Source organism: Rhea pennata, chromosome 6, assembly GCF_028389875.1.
Source record: "Rhea pennata isolate bPtePen1 chromosome 6, bPtePen1.pri, whole genome shotgun sequence".
In the NCBI taxonomy this organism is placed as follows: domain Eukaryota; kingdom Metazoa; phylum Chordata; class Aves; order Rheiformes; family Rheidae; genus Rhea; species Rhea pennata.
This window is the reverse complement of record NC_084668.1, coordinates 11322854-11339055: the sequence shown is the minus strand read 5'-3', so window position 1 is coordinate 11339055 and position 16202 is coordinate 11322854. Positions and strand designations below refer to the sequence as shown.

The following is a 16202-nucleotide window of genomic DNA, read 5'->3' as shown; positions in this document are numbered from 1 at the left end:
GGATATGGTTGTTTAGTAGGGATTCCAGCAAGGGATGCTGGGCAGGAAAGGTGTATGTTATTTGGGACGATAACACCAGATTTCCTTTCTGTTAGCATATTTATAGGTCCCATATGCCATCACTGTCTCTTCTTCCTGCTCTGGAATAACATACTATATTTTGATTTATAGAATGCTGCACATCTGAATACCTCTGTTGTTATTTCCTCACTGAGAAGAGAAAAGCTGGTACCTTTGGGCTACAAGGCTGTCACCATGATTCCAGACACACATTTGACTGATAGTTCAAACATAAAGAGACATATTTATGAAGCAAGGGCTCAAGCAGCAATCCTCTTCATTTGGTCAAACAAAACAGAAAGAGTGAGAAGAATCATTTCCATCTTAATGAAGGATGAATATAGAGGCTTGAGGACCAAGAAGGGCTGTCAGAGTTTAGCCAGGTATCCTTCAGCGAGTTTCCGATTCTAAATTGAATTTGGAGCAGTTCTACCAACCATGATGATGTTATTCCTGGCTCAGCTCATAGCTCCTGAAGTACAGTCTATCCACATAGAAACACCTCCATACTGATATAGCAAAGCAATCTCGAGAACTGCCAGAGCTATCTGCTCAGCATCCCTCAGCTGCAGAGAGCTTAGAGGAAGGAACATGGGTGACTCAGTGTCTGCACTGCAGACAGACTCAGCTACAAAGTAATAAAAAGAAAGCAATTCTCTAGTTCTTAAATTCCTCGAAGGCTTCTTCTGGATTTAATCTCTCTTTAACCTCCCAGTAAAAAGAAAAATTCTGTGAAATTACAGAAATTTTCATAAAGAATTCTGCAGGGGAGAAGATTTCTAGACTTTAGCTGTCCCCCAGCCAGAGTGATAACTCTTGGATTTATTTCACTGCAGACAGAATCAACATCTAAGTATCTTACTCACTTTTTTAATCCCTTGATAAGAATGCAAATCCCACTCTTTCTCTTACTGCCTCTCTCACTCTATTGAAATAGGCTGTTTATGGTGACTAAATGCTTCTATCCAAAACTGGCTGCCATCCAAAACCAGATGAGCAGAAAGCATTAGAGCAAGAGAAAACTAGCAGTTTATGTTAGTACACAACACAGCACCACACAGAAAGCTTTGTTTAAACTAGCAGAGGTCTGTGTCCTGTTGAATATATGTAAATAACCATCTAGTGTGGATTTCTGTGATGATGTTGACATATTTTTAAATAGTTAAATACTCCAAGTAGCTTTTCTAACCCTGATATAGATTCATCTTCCATTGTCGATTCTTTGAGTGAAAATCAGTTGTTGGCTTGAGATTTGCGGTACAGAGAAAACAACTTCTTACCTACCTGAAATATATTGATTTTTACCTACATCTGTAGATGCTGTCCATTGTTGATTCTTCTTCTGAACATTTTAGTTTTATGATTGAAAAATATATTCCAGATGAAATTGGAGCATTTTAGGAGCAGAAAAGGAAAAAAAAAAACTAAATATGAACAAATAATCCAACAGTTTTAATAATGGAGAACACTGCATAATTTAGCATAATGAGTTGGGCTGGTCATGGTTCTTTACATTATAATCTATTTTTAAATAGCTTAAAAATGCACAAAAGGACACTTATGTATTACCTACTGACAAAGCAACTTTGGCAGTAGCAAGCCTTTAGGCCAAACAATTGACAGTCTAATCCCTGCACGCAGCAACAGTTGAATTTTAGGCTTTGGCAAAGGGATCTCAGCTTCAGCTTCCTGTGCTTTTTGGAAAGTGTGGCACTCAAATGGACTTGAGGCAAATGTGAGAGAAGTGATATAACACACTGACACTTATTCTCCTAGCCTCTGTTACTACTCAATTTTGAGAAGGGTCTGAGCAAAATATGTACATATTTGGAAACGGAGAACCACAAATATGACTGCTTTGTTTACCTCACTTCACAAGCTGGCAACAGGATTGCTTGAGCAGAAATTATTCCTCAGCACTCAGCCTGGCAATTCAAATGCAGAACCAGTGGATGGGGACCCATGCAGGTACATGCAGCATCTGCCCTAGGGCTGTCTGAGAGGAGATAGCAGCATTGCAACCCCCTGGTTGCAATCTGGCTCTTAGAGACTACCAAGAGCATCAGGTGCAGTTCACTGATACCGTGAGTGACCATCCTCTCTGTTATGTGCCCTTGCATGTCACAGACCACAGCATAGTTCCTGAGCCCTTGTAACAGCTTAAGATCTTAGGTATAAAAGAACTAAAACCTTAATCACTGTGCTCTACCACAGAAGGGGATACCAACATTTTACACTCTTGCAGAAACAGCATATTGAAATGCTGTTGAATTTGTTTGAGGATGATGCATTTATTTGCTTCTGCTGATACAACAACAACCACAGTATTACTGTCACCAGTTCTCTACCTCTCACAGCTTGGATTTGCTTTTAGAACCAGTGTGAGATCCATTGCAGTTTTCAGGATAAAAACTATTTAGTTTCCTAGCAGAGAAGTGCCTGAGGAATCCTTCTCCAGAAATCCATGTCTCCCAAATCCCTGCTCATCCTGTTAGAGAGCTATTCATTCCTACTTCACTTTAAACTGGAGTGGATTAAATACTAGTTAAATTGTATTCTAGTAGGAAGGAAGGACAGCCTGTAACCTAACAGGTCTTTTCCATCCGGAATATAATGATAAATAAGCTGCTAGTGTTCAGCCTTGCTTTCGCTGGCTGTGGCACTAGCTGAAAATCAAACAGATGCGGCAGTGGCCACACACACATGCTGTGATTCAGGACAGATCAGTGCTTGGTAATCCTGCACTAAACAGTACCGTCTGGTCCCTGGAGCTTAGCTGGCTCCTGTGATTGGAGCAGCTTGGGTGCCCTGACAGCAGGACGTGTCCACATCTGGAATCAGTTTGGTGGCTTGCATTTCACCCTCCTGGGGTCGCCAGGCACCTTACGTGTTTCCAAGCAAAAGGTTCTAAGGGCTCATGTAAGTCATGACAAAATCCATTCATCAGAATCAGTGTCTTAAGTAAAATGCTCACATGGTTGCTCAGAGTCTGGTGAGCAAAGCCCAGCCACAGAGATGATAATTTTCAACCACTGCATGACCAGGTCCCTGCAGGCATTGGTGGCGTAGGGGACTCCAGTCTAGCTCAGGCTTAATGTGCTTTGGCACCAGGAGGTGAGGGCATTTATGCATTGAATACATAATTACACTTTCCAGCCCGGTGCAAGTGAAAGCGGAGAGAGGGAGACGGTTTCGTGGCAGCAGGCAGCTGCTGTTGCTGCGGCAGCTGCTTTTTTCGAGCAGTGTGGAGGGAAAGCAGGGCTCTCGCTAGCTGCTTTCAGAACGTAGGGCACATTCACCCCAAACTGTTCGGGGCCCTTCTGCTTCATTGTTGCATTTTGCTATTTGCTTTTGCCAGTCTCTTTTCTTCTTATTTTAAGGTCATCAGAAATTACATTCCTTTCTGTATAATTCATTAGATTTGTCCCCACATCAGATGTTTTAGTTATGTTTTGTGCTTTGCCAAGGTGTGTTGCATCATTATGTTTATTTTAATCTCTCTCACTGATCCCATTGTACAATACACAGATTAGACTGGTGTCTGAGTTTTAAATGTATCCAGTTAACAGCTGTAATGGTGGGTTTTATCACAGGAATAATAAAAGTGAACTTGTCACAGACTAAAATATGAAACCATTTACCTGTGAAGTAAAACCTCAAGGGCATTCTCTATTTTCTTTCTCTTTCCAAACCAAATACAACATGTGAGAAACCAGTAACTCCTCCGTGTCCCAGTTTGCATACTCAGAAGTAGAGAGAGGTACGATGTACTTCTCTGAGATTGTAAAGTTCCCCTCTAAAAACAAATTGGATGTGTAATAGCTTGAGGAAACACTTCACAGGTGAAAGGATTTCTTTCATCGGGAATCAGATGTATTTGCATTATTCTTAAGTGGCTTACCAATTCTATACATACTAGCGTAACACAATCTTTCTAGAGAGATTTATTTTGCTTTGGGTTAATTTGGTAAGTGAATATTCTGTGTGATGTGGTGATGTATAAGACACTTACAGAACAGGCATGAGAAATACTTTGCAAAAGAAAGAATGACCCTTGCTGGTCTTTGTGACCACCATCAGTACCTAAAACTAATCTGTGGGCACCTGGCTGGGTAAGCTCTTTGCACCTGCCATCTGCACCTGCAAAAAGAAAGTTGCTTCATACCTCCTGCCAAAGCAAGGTCTTTCCTTCCAAAAATATGTCCTTCCAAACGTATCCTCGGCTCAAATCTGAGTGCCATCTGCTGCTGCCAAATTGGGCACGAGTCCTCCAGAGGTCACCGATCAGGACCTGCCTTTCTAGCACTGGCTTCTCCAGCAGTGAGTCGGAGCGTGGGGGCATGCCCTGGTCCATATTTCTGTCCACAGGATGCCAAGAGGAACCAGCGACATATAAAAGGGAGCCAAGAGAGGTTAGCTTCCTAACTCAAACATCAAAGATAGGTTTCTGTAGCCAAGGGAATGTGAATATCTCCCCTGCTGAAGAAGAGTTTGATCACAGCACGTGCTGAGCAGCTCCCAGAGGTGATGATTACTTCCAGTTCTCATTATATTAAGTAGCTGTTTCTAATGAGTCGGAGAAAAGAGGAGCTTGGGGCTATGTGGCACTTGAGAGTCATGGAGCACGTATGCCTTATCTGGGATAACGTTTACAGGTGTTGTCCTGATTGAAGCATCTGCTTTTGTCACAGATGTTTAGTTATTTGAAAAGGGATTGGCAGAAGCCTGTGATAGACTGATTGATTGGATGTTAGCTGCTCCTCAGCCCGCTGTGCGCAAGCTGCAGGAGGGGAGCTGCTCAGGGCAATCCTTCCTAGGCTGACACCCTGGGAAGTGCTTTGCTGGTCCCGCACTTGCCAAAGTAATGTCTTTACCGGGCCTTTTTCCCTGTGATATTTCAGGGCTATTTCACCTTTCCTGCTTAAACAATAAGAATGATTATTTTTCAGAAATCAAACGGGTCATCTGAAGAAAAGCTTTGACTACCCTGGAACATTCCCTGTCCATGCCATTTGAAATGATGGGTCTTGGGCTCCTGTTTGAAGGGAGCTCAGGACAACATACTGCCAGGACCTTTGTGCCCACACATCATACCTGCACTCATATGTAGATAAGCACTTGGTCTGAAGACAAGAGAGTTAATTCCTTACAGCAGATTAACCTGCTGTGTGATGGCGAACACGGACACCTAGTGGCACTTCAGTGCAGGGCATGAGATGCTTAAAACTAACCTCTGTAGGAGAAGCAGATACAGCAGAGTACTTGTTCACATATTTTCCCCTAGAAGAAGGAGAAGTTTGATTATCTTCAGAGAAAATGTAACAGATAACATACTGTAGGGGAAAGAAAACTTATTTAGCCAGAAGTAGTGAAAGAATTAAGTGTGATTCATCACATCTGGAGAGATTTGTCAATGTATTTGCCAAGAAATAATCAGGGTTTTCTTGAGCCTTAAATATCTCACAGATACCATATCAGATCAAAAAAACTTTTTACTTCTCAAATTAATCCATAGCAAAGAAATCTCAGCAAGTATTTTTGCAATTTCTTACTCTTACAATACCTGTGGATGTTTGTATTCCAGTTATGTGGAGATTGTGTCAGTGTGACAGATGATGAGTTTGTTGACAAACTGCTTAGCTAGGTGCTAAACTGAACTCTTGCTGCATTTTCGTCAACCAACTGAGCGCTTTCTGCCAGGATTAACGCTAGCGCTCTTGACCGTTTTATTGGCCTCAAACAGCTGCCGTGGTTTGTTTTGTTTGTTTTTTCTATTTATTTACAAATAATCTTTCAGAGCAATGTTTCCTTCTTCTTCCCCAAATCTAGCATTTCGTCTACGGCAGAGACACAGGACAGGTGAGAACCAGTCCTTGTCCACTGATCCCTTTCTGTAATTGTAAATATGGCAACTGTGAACGGGATTTCTTCCATGCCTGCTTTAGACACACAAACGCCTATGTCACTGAAGTGGGGAGAGAGGCTGTTCCCATGGGAGTGTGTGTTTGAGGCTGCGCGGGCTAAGATAAGGGGTTGTGAGACTGTGCCAGGCAAGGAGCGAAGTCTGTAGAGAGGAATGTAGGAAGGTGCGCTCCTCAGGGGCTCACCCATTCCAGCTGAGAAGCAGCTCCCGGTTCTCAGTGATTTCATAGGGATACTTAGCATCTTACAAGATTTGTCCCAATTTAGTTGTATTTACAAGTGGTTTCTTTGAAAACATTCTAATATGCTTATTTTTAGCTTGATATCCTGAGAAAATGATATTTACATGATTACACTGTTCTGAATTACCTTGTATATCATTCTCATCTTATTAACTTTTCAATCAGTGGACTAATTCCAATGAAATTTGACAGTAGAGTAAGAATCTCAAAGATCCCTGCATGTTTCAGGGAAACAGGCAGCAAGTGGAGGAGAAGAACCCAAACAAGGGCCTCTAATGACAGGCAGACTCTAAGGAATCCACACTGGAAAGGTTAGAAACCGGAAAAAGCTTACATTTGTGCTCACACCTTTTTGGCACCAGAGAATCCAACTACGAGATCCAAATCTGTAAGAAAACAAGCTTCATTAGTACTGCTGCTTGTGGAATCACTTTTCCTGTTACAGTTTGCTATATACACAAACACTTGTATATCAGGTCTCTAGTTATATAGAGACTGTGGTTAAACAGAGACGAGTATTGTTCATTGAGAGTCGCATGGTGTGAGATTAAAGGAAAGCAGTGGGTTGCCAGCACTCAGTATGGAAGTAAGATGATACATTTATTCTTAGTTACAAATCCTGGAAGTCAGCATATAATCGGTCACTCCACATTTATATATTTACATCTCTGTTTTCTATCAGAGAGCATGGGAGGAGCTTTTCTGACCTACCCCCTCAGCATTCCTTAGTCTCCTAAGAGGTCCCTACAGCAAGTCTGGGAAGATGAGGGCATGTTTCTTGCAAACAGTTTCTTATAGCTGTTTCCTTTCCACACTGATGGCATCTGGGAATGTGTCTAGCTCATGCTGTACAGGAATGAGTTGGAATTTGTCCTGCTATCAGGCAGAGTGTGGAGGAGACCTGGGCTACTGCCATTCTAGAAAGTCACCCAAGCAGCTGAAGTAATAAAATAGCAAGTATCCTAATAAATAACCACCCACAGCTAGAAAATGGCAGCATTCAAAAGGTTACTGGGTGGGTAGCTTTTGATTTCTCAGTTCAGTCCAGCAGTATCAATAAGAACTAAAGGAAACGAGAGTCATAATACTTTGAACTTTGACAAAAGAAATTATTAACTTGGCTTCTAAGGAATACAAATGCTACCTTTGCCAGTGTAAATATAATATAAAGATGATTTGGCTTCCTCCTGCGTGCTCTAACGTCTATTCCCATTCTTTTCTGTCAAACCTGGACAGCTGTCTGGAGGCTGTGAACTAACCGTGGTGCTCCAGGACTTCACAGCTGGCCACAGCAGTGAGCTGAGCATTCAAGTTGGGCAGACCGTGGAGCTGCTGGAGAGGCCAAGCGAAAGGCCCGGCTGGTGTCTGGTGCGCACCACAGAGCGGAGCCCGCCTCAGGAAGGCCTGGTCCCCAGCAGCGCTCTCTGCATTTCCCACTCGCGGAGCAGCGTGGAGATGGACTGCTTCTTCCCTTCAGGAAAAGGTAGGCAACAGTCTGGCAGATGTCAAGACTGTTCTAAGATTTCCCCCTTTGTATCACGTAAGTGCAAAGCTGCTAGGGCTGTTTTTGTCTTCAAGCAGTCAGCATAAGCAAAAGACCGTTCAGTTTTTAGTGAGTTTTGTTAATGGGTCTCTGTGAATCAGCACCGCTCTAGCCTAGCTCCATCTCCATGGATCAATGTTTGTATGTGTGTGTCTTTTGCTGTGTGGCGGTCATTATTGTCATGAGATGCTGGGATAAAAATGAGACCTTTCAAATACTAAATGGATGGGTTTCAGTGCCTAAAAGCCTAGAGGGAGGGAAAGCCAAGTTGCATATACATTCAGGATCCCCCAAATCATGGATATGTTATTTTATGAATGTCACAGTGTACACTAATGTGTGGTTTTCTACTACTTCCCTGCTGCCTGTCTACCTATTATTACAAACAAACCACCAGTGACTACTGGTACACTTTATTGACTAGTGAATTGGAGACTGTGTGTGTAATGGTACAATACAATAGGGAAAGTATCTTTTACAATTAGCATGCAGCAAAACAGGTCACCGGTATTAATCTAACAGCTTAGGTGTTCATGTCAGTTTGAAAGAAAATAACTTGCCTTTTCATATGAACATCTGCAGTGAGTGGTGAAATATTGTTCATTTCTGTGGTGTCCGTGGCCTGTTCAGTCTGGTGTTCTGAGTAATGTGTGTCCCACGTATAGCACCCCTGCAACAAGACATAGGAAATACTCGAGAATGATCGACCACAACCTGTTCGACTTGACGTGGCCAGAGCAGGTCCCTCTTACGGAATCGCTGCACCCTAGCTCAGCCACAAACAGCGCCAGTAAGGCCCAGGGAGAAAAGGCTCCTAATGTCCCATTCTTGACTTCAAACCTGCAACCTGAACTAGCCTTTTAAAATTGTTTTTCCCTCTGCAGTAGGGGAAATAGAATATGATCCTTTCTTGTTTGAACAAATTAAGCTTGGTGGGTTTGTTTGTTTTGAGAAAAAGCATTTAAGCTGAGGTCTATTCTGTCTTTGTTCCACGCCTGCAACTCCCACTGCTGTCGATGGGAGCTGTGCACACACCAAGGAAAATAGAGAGTAAGGCCAGGCTCTGGGGCCTCTGTTGTGCTAAAGACCTGGAGTAAGAGTTTCCGTTAAGAAGCAGCCTGAACGAAATCGGGGGAAGGAGATCTGTGCTTTTCCTTTCAGAGCTGATCCTCTCAGCAGTGTTTCTCCTTGCCCTGTTTTGCAAAAGGAAAGAGGTGAAGTCACTGCTGGCTGTGCGGGATGTCTGCCTTGTGGACTCCAAGCTCCTCCCACACATTTAGCTCAGACCTGCTACCTCCCATCCCAGCTGTGAACCTGGAGACCTCCTGGCGTCTCATGGCTTTTGGGTCTGCTGCCACAGCAACTTGGCCTGGTCCTCTGCTTCTTTGGAAGGCAGTACCAGATTGTCCTCTGAGAAACACTGCAGGTACTTACGTGCAGGTTAATATCTGTGAAACAGAAAACTAAAGCTGAAAATAAACCCAACCTGGATAAGAGTGGTCATTGCCTGGAGTTACCAGAAGCAAGAGATGTGCCTGGTAGGTGCGTGGTACAATAGTCAGGCTTGCGTCTGCTACTGAAGGACACTGTGAAGAGCCAGTCAAACCTCGTTCAAGTACTCTAGAGTTTTCCTTTAAGTATTTACAGGCAATCCCAAGGAGGAAGGAATCAGCATAGTCAGTGGGCTGAGGGCTGGCAGAGGATGTGGTGGCTCTGTTTCTGGCACAATTGCGTGAGCTTCAGGGCATAACCATGCCGCAGATACGGCAAGATGGGCACAGTGCTGGGCTGCAGCTGGCATATGAGAGCAGGCTGTCGTCTCAGAGCCATCTGGCTGTGCTAACACAGCACCAAGCCTGAGCCAGCAAGCTTTGCCATGATGCAGGGCAGGTAATCTTAGCTATCATGCTAACAAGCTGCAGCTGCTTCCAGATTGGAGCTAGCTCTTGTCCCATCATCTCCGAGCAGGTACAGGGTGAGCCTGGGTCACGTTTGCTCCAGCCATGTACTCAAGGCCCTTATTTCCTTGTATCTCTTCCCCCCACAGCCTCCTTTTTCTTCTTGCACACGCCAAACTTATATCAGCACTCAGTATTAATGGGATCTCCAGAAGTGCTGCTAGAAATAATAAAAATAACCACTTAATTCACAATTTCGGCCAGAGCACAGCAAATAGGTTCTTTTGTATCTAATGAGTTCTCCCTCTATTAGGAAAACAGGAAATTGTTTAAACCAGATGAACAGATGCTTAGAATAAAGAAGTGGGGTTAAGTTTAAAAGAGGAGATGCATTAGCTGCTGGAAAAGCCTGCCAGTCTCATGAGATGCTGCGAAGGTTAGGTTGATAAATGGCTCTGACTGTTAAGAGTCATGTCCATCTATACTTTCAGTTGCTTTAGGCATGGTTTAGACCAGAAATTCCTTGGTCCAGGCTTCTGAAGTTCCTGGGCTTTTACTACAACCTAGGAAAAAAGGCCGGTATATCTTACATCGATGTAAAATGGTCTTTCTCCATCTGTTTGTGAGAAATGCGAGTGCAGAAGAGCAGGATAATAGCTGATGTCTTACAGTTATCAAGATATGCAATTCTTTGCTTTTACAAGCACTGTAATTACAAGAATAGAAAGCCTCTGTGCTTAAAATTTAGTGTTCCTAATAGTAAAATTTGCCATCTAAGATATACATGTAGAAGTTTGTCAAATATTAAAATGTAGTTGCATCTGCTTAGTGGAAAATGGCAAATTATTGTGTTTTGTTCTATATAAACTGTGGTGGACTGTTAACATAAACTGTGTAGCCTGGAGTAGCTACCTATCATCCTTGAAATGAAAGACTATAGAAAATAAGATGTATCAGCCAACACTTGAACCAGTGAGGACTTGCAAGGTGCAGTGGGACTGCCAGAAGAGTTTGTAGAGAATCAGTGTAAGTCCCCGACAGATTAAAAATCAGCCTTTTTAAAAAGCCTCACTGAAAGCCACTGGCAATGCAAAATAAAAGTTCACAACTGAAGATGCAATCTGGCTCTTCCTAATTTTTACACTGTTTCTTTAAAAATAGTTACTGAGTTTAAATAAAAGACTGCAAAAAGAGAAAGGTGGTGCAAATATAAGAGGGCAAACCTCTAGTATGACACTCTGTATGTTTTTGATCAAACTTATTTCCAGATTTTCCTTGATTTTAAGGATTACGCCCTCCATATGACTTCCAGCTGTCTTTCTCTGGAGGATACACATTTGATTTTTTTTTTTCATGACTTGTCTGCAGTTCAGAGCCCAAGTGTAGCCCTTGATATCCTTCCTTTCCAGCGTTCTGGCAGTGTTTGCAATTACCCTCTGTAAAAAATGCAAATAGTTTTCTAGGATTCACCGTTCCCAACTGATTTATGGATAACTGAGTAAAAGGAAGTGGTCTGCAATCTCTCCTACTGTATTTGAGAATTCCTGAGTTTGGATTTTTTTTTTCTGATGAACATTCCTAAGGAAAGAAAGACCCATGACCCACTAAGAACGAGAATCTGTTGGAGTGTGGCTCGTTACAGCAAAACAGTGACTTTTATTCCTGTCTCTTTTACTCTACAATTGAGCTCGAAGGTATTAAACTACAAAGTTCTGATTAAGAGAGCAATCTACATGGATAGAAAGCAACATAATGACCTAGTCAATATTCATTAAACACCCTGGGGCAAGCATATTCCTGGTGTCAGCCTGTTAGCTTCAGCTGAGCAATTCCAAATTTGAATTTAGCCCACGAGGCATTTAGAAGAACTCTTGTTCCTACAACTGTTGTCTTATCACCCGGCATCTTTCACCCAGCATTTAGAGAGTAAAAAAGGCTAATTCTTGAAGTAATTTTAAGCAACTTCTATCACCAAAGGGGGAAAAAAGGTGTTAAAAACTCACTAGGGTTTTATGGCTCTTGGTTTGAGCTGATGATATGCAGAGGGATCCCATTCAGGGCCCCAGACCAGATCTTGCCTGCAGGATGCTTACATCTGGCCCCCGTCCCTGGAAGAGATGAAGAATTTTTTTCAAGATGCTATGCAAACTTCTTGCTGTGCAGACAGATGGCCACTTAACAGCAGGTCTTTGGTGGCAGCAGTGGGTTCTTGTAACAGAGCAAATTGAGAAATAGTTGGGTCTCTGCCAGCAGAAGATGGAGGAGCGCAGGCCTCACAAGGTGTAAGATAGCATGGTGGGCACCTCCCCTGCGCTTCTCAGAGGGGTTGCCCAGGCCTCCGTGGATCGGGTGGGAAAGCACCAGGCTTTAGGTAGGAGACCAGAGGTTTCTTTCCAGCTTTCACATTTTGGGGGTCCCTGGCTTACACCTGTGCCCAGAGAGAACTTATCACTGGGAGGTGTGATTGCAGGCTGCGCTGTAAAAGGAGGAGGCAGAGAAAGGATTTAAAGAGGCCGGTGAGAAGAATGGTATAAAGGAAAAAAGAGGTCACTTGGAGACCTGCTTGTATTGTGACCATTCCTTGTAGGAAAGAGCAGATCGTGTAACGGATTAGTGTGCAAAGCTGGTCAGGCTAATCCGGCTCTTGTTGGGGTTGGATTGCTCTTTCCCCCAGTCCGTGATCTCAGAAGAGTGATCTATGTAGGGAAAAGGGTAAATGTTTCTTCTCACATCTCCGTTTGTAAGACCATCTTGAATTTTGTGGTGGGGGGAGGTGGAGAGAGAGTCTAGGCTGCTTTTATTGTGTCCCTCTTCCTGTTGAGTATTAAATTGCAATCTGCATTGGCTCTTGCACTTTCTCTGTTATGATTTAAACAATTTCTGTTGCGAAACATTCGATGGTAATGATTCCTGATTTCCCCAGGGAGCAGTGCGAGGACGATTCAGAAGTTTTAGAGCATTACATTAAACCTTCAGTTGTCCTTGTAGAGGCTGAGAAATTGTTTTTGTTTTGAAAGTTTTGATTAAGAACAGTCGAATAAAATGTTTATAAGGCTCTGAACTAAAGGAAACATTTTATTAGGTAACACAGTTGATTTAACTGGCACATAAACAGGTCATGGGGTTTCTGTTAAGCAAACAATATTCAGTCTCCCATCGTCAGTATAAATATGCAGTATTTAAATAAAAAAACAAGTCCTCCCTTCTGTTCCTAATACCGTTCTAACAAAGGGCTTCAGAGTCAAAATTTCATAGTATAGACTGTCTTTCACGAGAGGTCACACGGACCCCTTCTGCTGGCATCTCCTGCCTCATAGTATCCTTGTTACAAGCATATGACATAATTTACATAGAAAAGTCACACTGGGAAAGTTTTTACTGCATTTTCCCTCCTTTTCAATTATGATAGAGCAGCTGGAAACAAGATGGCTCACCAGGTTGGTGTGCCAAGGCAGCGCGCTGTGGATTGGCAGCGAGGGCTGCCGGCCCCAGCCATGGCCTGTCGCTGTGCCTCAATATACCTGCGGAGAAACTGTATAAAGCTAAGGCAAAGACGAGCATGGCTCCGAGCAGTGGTGCTGGGAATGGCAATAGAAAGGCAAGAGAACTCAGAACCACTTTGCTACTTCAGTGAAGTCACCCTTTCCCGTGATACTTCTCCACTGTGTCTCCCTCCTCTGTCTCATGATAGCTGCTTCTCTTCGCTTCCATGGCCCTTCACAGCTTCTCCCCACTGTATCACTCCTTTCTCAGTGGGAGATGTCAGCTCCAGCTGTGAAGTGGTTGGTGATACATCCCTCCCTCCTCCTCTAACGACTTTCAATCAGGGAGCTCAGTGCTTTCTCCTACCTCCTATTCATCCTGTAGAATAACTCAGATACCTATAAAATGTCCATCCCTGGTGTGGTCCGCCTTATCCTGGACTGTTTTCTCCAAAATAATAAAAAATAAATATTTGGCAACAGTTGGCAATATGAGTAATAGGATGTGATTTTTTGTGTTGTGTTTCTAAGATGTTGGCAAAGTCAAGCCTGAGAGAATGAGCTGTAGTTGTGTAAGGATATTCATATCATTATGGCTGTAGATCTACTAGGGACTTCACCTGACAGATATATCAGTATGTTAGGAAGACAGAACTATCAAGCCCCAGAGGCAGTGTGGGAAAGCAACTCCTGATTAATTAGGTAAGTCAAGCAAAACCTGACCGAGGATGGCAAATACGTATTGTCTACAATGAATCTCCACAATTAACAGAGGCTGTTGGAGCTATGTTCTGGTAGCTTGTGAATACCCATACTTTTCTGTTTTTTTTAGTTTTATTTTTTAGTTCTGGTATGGCATCACTAGATATTTCAAGTCATGGTCAGCCATGCAGATTTGTTTAGGGCGTATCAGGTACCAGTGAAGTCAATTTTACCTATTGCTTCAGCTGCTTTGTTATCTAATCAAAGCAAAAGCCTTCCAATGCGCTACCTGGGACTTTATTTTTATGGAGAAAGACAATTTTGATGAATGCCGTGATAAAACAGGAAAGGCTATTTGAGGGAAGTTGCTTTGCTTTTGTTCAGTGGATTTTTATTATTTTAAACACAGGAGTCTTTGTTTAAACAAGAGAAGGCCTGCAAATTTTCTTGTTTACTTTGCTTTTGCTTCCCCTTCTGACAGAGTGCAAAATTTTATCCACCTAGTCCCCTGTCAGCTTAACTTAAAAGTTCCGCTACACAGTGGACATGCTGTGGGTTTCACTGGAAAAGTAAAAAAGAGGTTTTGACATGCTGCAGCCAACTGAGCTCTTGAAGACTACCAAAGAATTCTGCACGTGGCCCAGCACAGAAACTTGGGGGAAATTCAGCAGTGGTACAAACAGTGCTATACATCACACACTTTGTGATTACAGATGATCTGATTAGAAGGATTAGAACAGGGATACAGAAATATTTGGACACATTACCATTTGTCGGATTTCTCCTTATTTACATCAGTCAGAGAAAGAGGCAGCTCCACTGTATGCAGTGGTGTATGGGAGAAGAGAATTTCTATCTACAGGCGCACTCTGTGCATCAAGGGACCAGTAAGAAGTATGCAGCTAGAAAAGTAGTTAATAGGTGTAAGGTAATGTGGGGTTCATCCAGCTTGCTTTTCTTGCTGCTTCTTCCATCTTTACCACAGATCACCCTCACTATGCGTATTCCGGGAGCAGCTTGGGGAGTTCAGCAAATAGGGAGAGTACAGGATAAAACTGGACAAAATTCAATAGCTGATATTGCATAAAGGTCAGGGCACCTGATCTAAAGGTCCTTCTGGCATTACCATCGGTGACACCTTTATTTTGCAATTTACGCTTTGTTTTCTAATATGTAGCTTACGGCATCTCTGGGACCTTCGCATAATTTGGCCAGGAGGCTTTCAGAGAGTAATGTTTCATAGTAACAGGCATGATATTTATCGCCTGTATCTCATAATTAACATACTAACACCAGCTTGCCAGGTTGCAGCTGAATATGGGATAGAATTGCTGCCTGTTGAGATCATAAATTATTCTGTTTTTTGGCATCAAAGTAGCCAAGGACAGAAAGTGAAAAAGAAAGAAAATTCACAGAGAAAACCTATAGTGGTCAAATCGGGGAAACATCAGCAAAAATGTGGTCCAGGATGTTTCCAGACTGTTTGTGTGGATCTGCCTGTAGACAGAAACATTATTTTTTTCAGAAGGGTTAGATGTTGGTGCCTGTGGAAGGAAAGAGCCATAGTGTATCACTGCTGGGCAGGCTTCTCTCAACGCTACACCAAGTACTGCTCATGAGATACCTACTTTCAAAACAAGAAATCTTCTTTCTCAAGATAAATAGTCATTTGTTTCCTTTAGATACGCTTGTGGGTTTGTTGATGAGGCAGTTTTTGGAAGAGACTACAGCTAACTTACTGTAGCACTTCTGCTTTAGGGAGAGAGAGTGGCTCGCAAATCCAGGCTGAGATGATGGAGCTCAGCGCACAGTTAGCTGGAGGGCCGGCTGGATCCCTCCACTGTGGACTGGAGGTGCAGAGAGTAAGGGGAAGGGAGGGAGGGATAGCAGCTCTTACGGGGCTTCTCTTACAGCATCCCCGGACCTGTTTCCTCCCTTCATTTGCCTCATTTCTGCCTGTATAAGGTGTGAAAACAGCACTTGGGGAGATGTGGCTGAGCATATGAACATGAGGCAAAGGAGAAAAAGGAGAATAGTGTCAGTGAGACGTGCCCGCATCTCCCCCAACTCGTCCTGTTTCTTGCAGGCTTGCACTTCAGTCCTGTTGAAACTGGCTTGCAAAGTCGTTTATAGAAGGTGTTTTCAGTTCTCCCCACAGGAAAGAAAAAAACAGGCAGAGTCACTGTCAGGCTCAGGACTACAGTTTCTGCCATAGCCTCTGTGGAAGAAAAGATCAGAAATTCAGCATGTCCGTAAAGCTCTCCCACCTGGCAGATCCCCCTTTCCCAGGGGCAAAATAAGCCCAGCTGGATATTGAGGGATCTGCAGGATGGCACGGTGCTGTGCTCCTCCC

The 16202-nt window shown here is 43.1% G+C and overlaps 1 protein-coding gene across 6 annotated transcripts in view; it reads left to right on the top strand.

Annotated features, from left to right (window-relative positions):
- The window catches only part of KALRN (kalirin RhoGEF kinase), a 515818-nt gene that overhangs the window by 411754 nt on the left and 87862 nt on the right, over nucleotides 1-16202 (top strand). For all 6 annotated transcript variants that reach the window (XM_062579292.1, XM_062579294.1, XM_062579296.1 and 3 more), the window contains exons 34-35: nucleotides 5890-5919; nucleotides 7461-7707. In XM_062579292.1, coding sequence (XP_062435276.1) covers nucleotides 5890-5919; nucleotides 7461-7707 — 277 coding nt within the window. The remainder of the gene's footprint in view (nucleotides 1-5889; nucleotides 5920-7460; nucleotides 7708-16202) is intronic.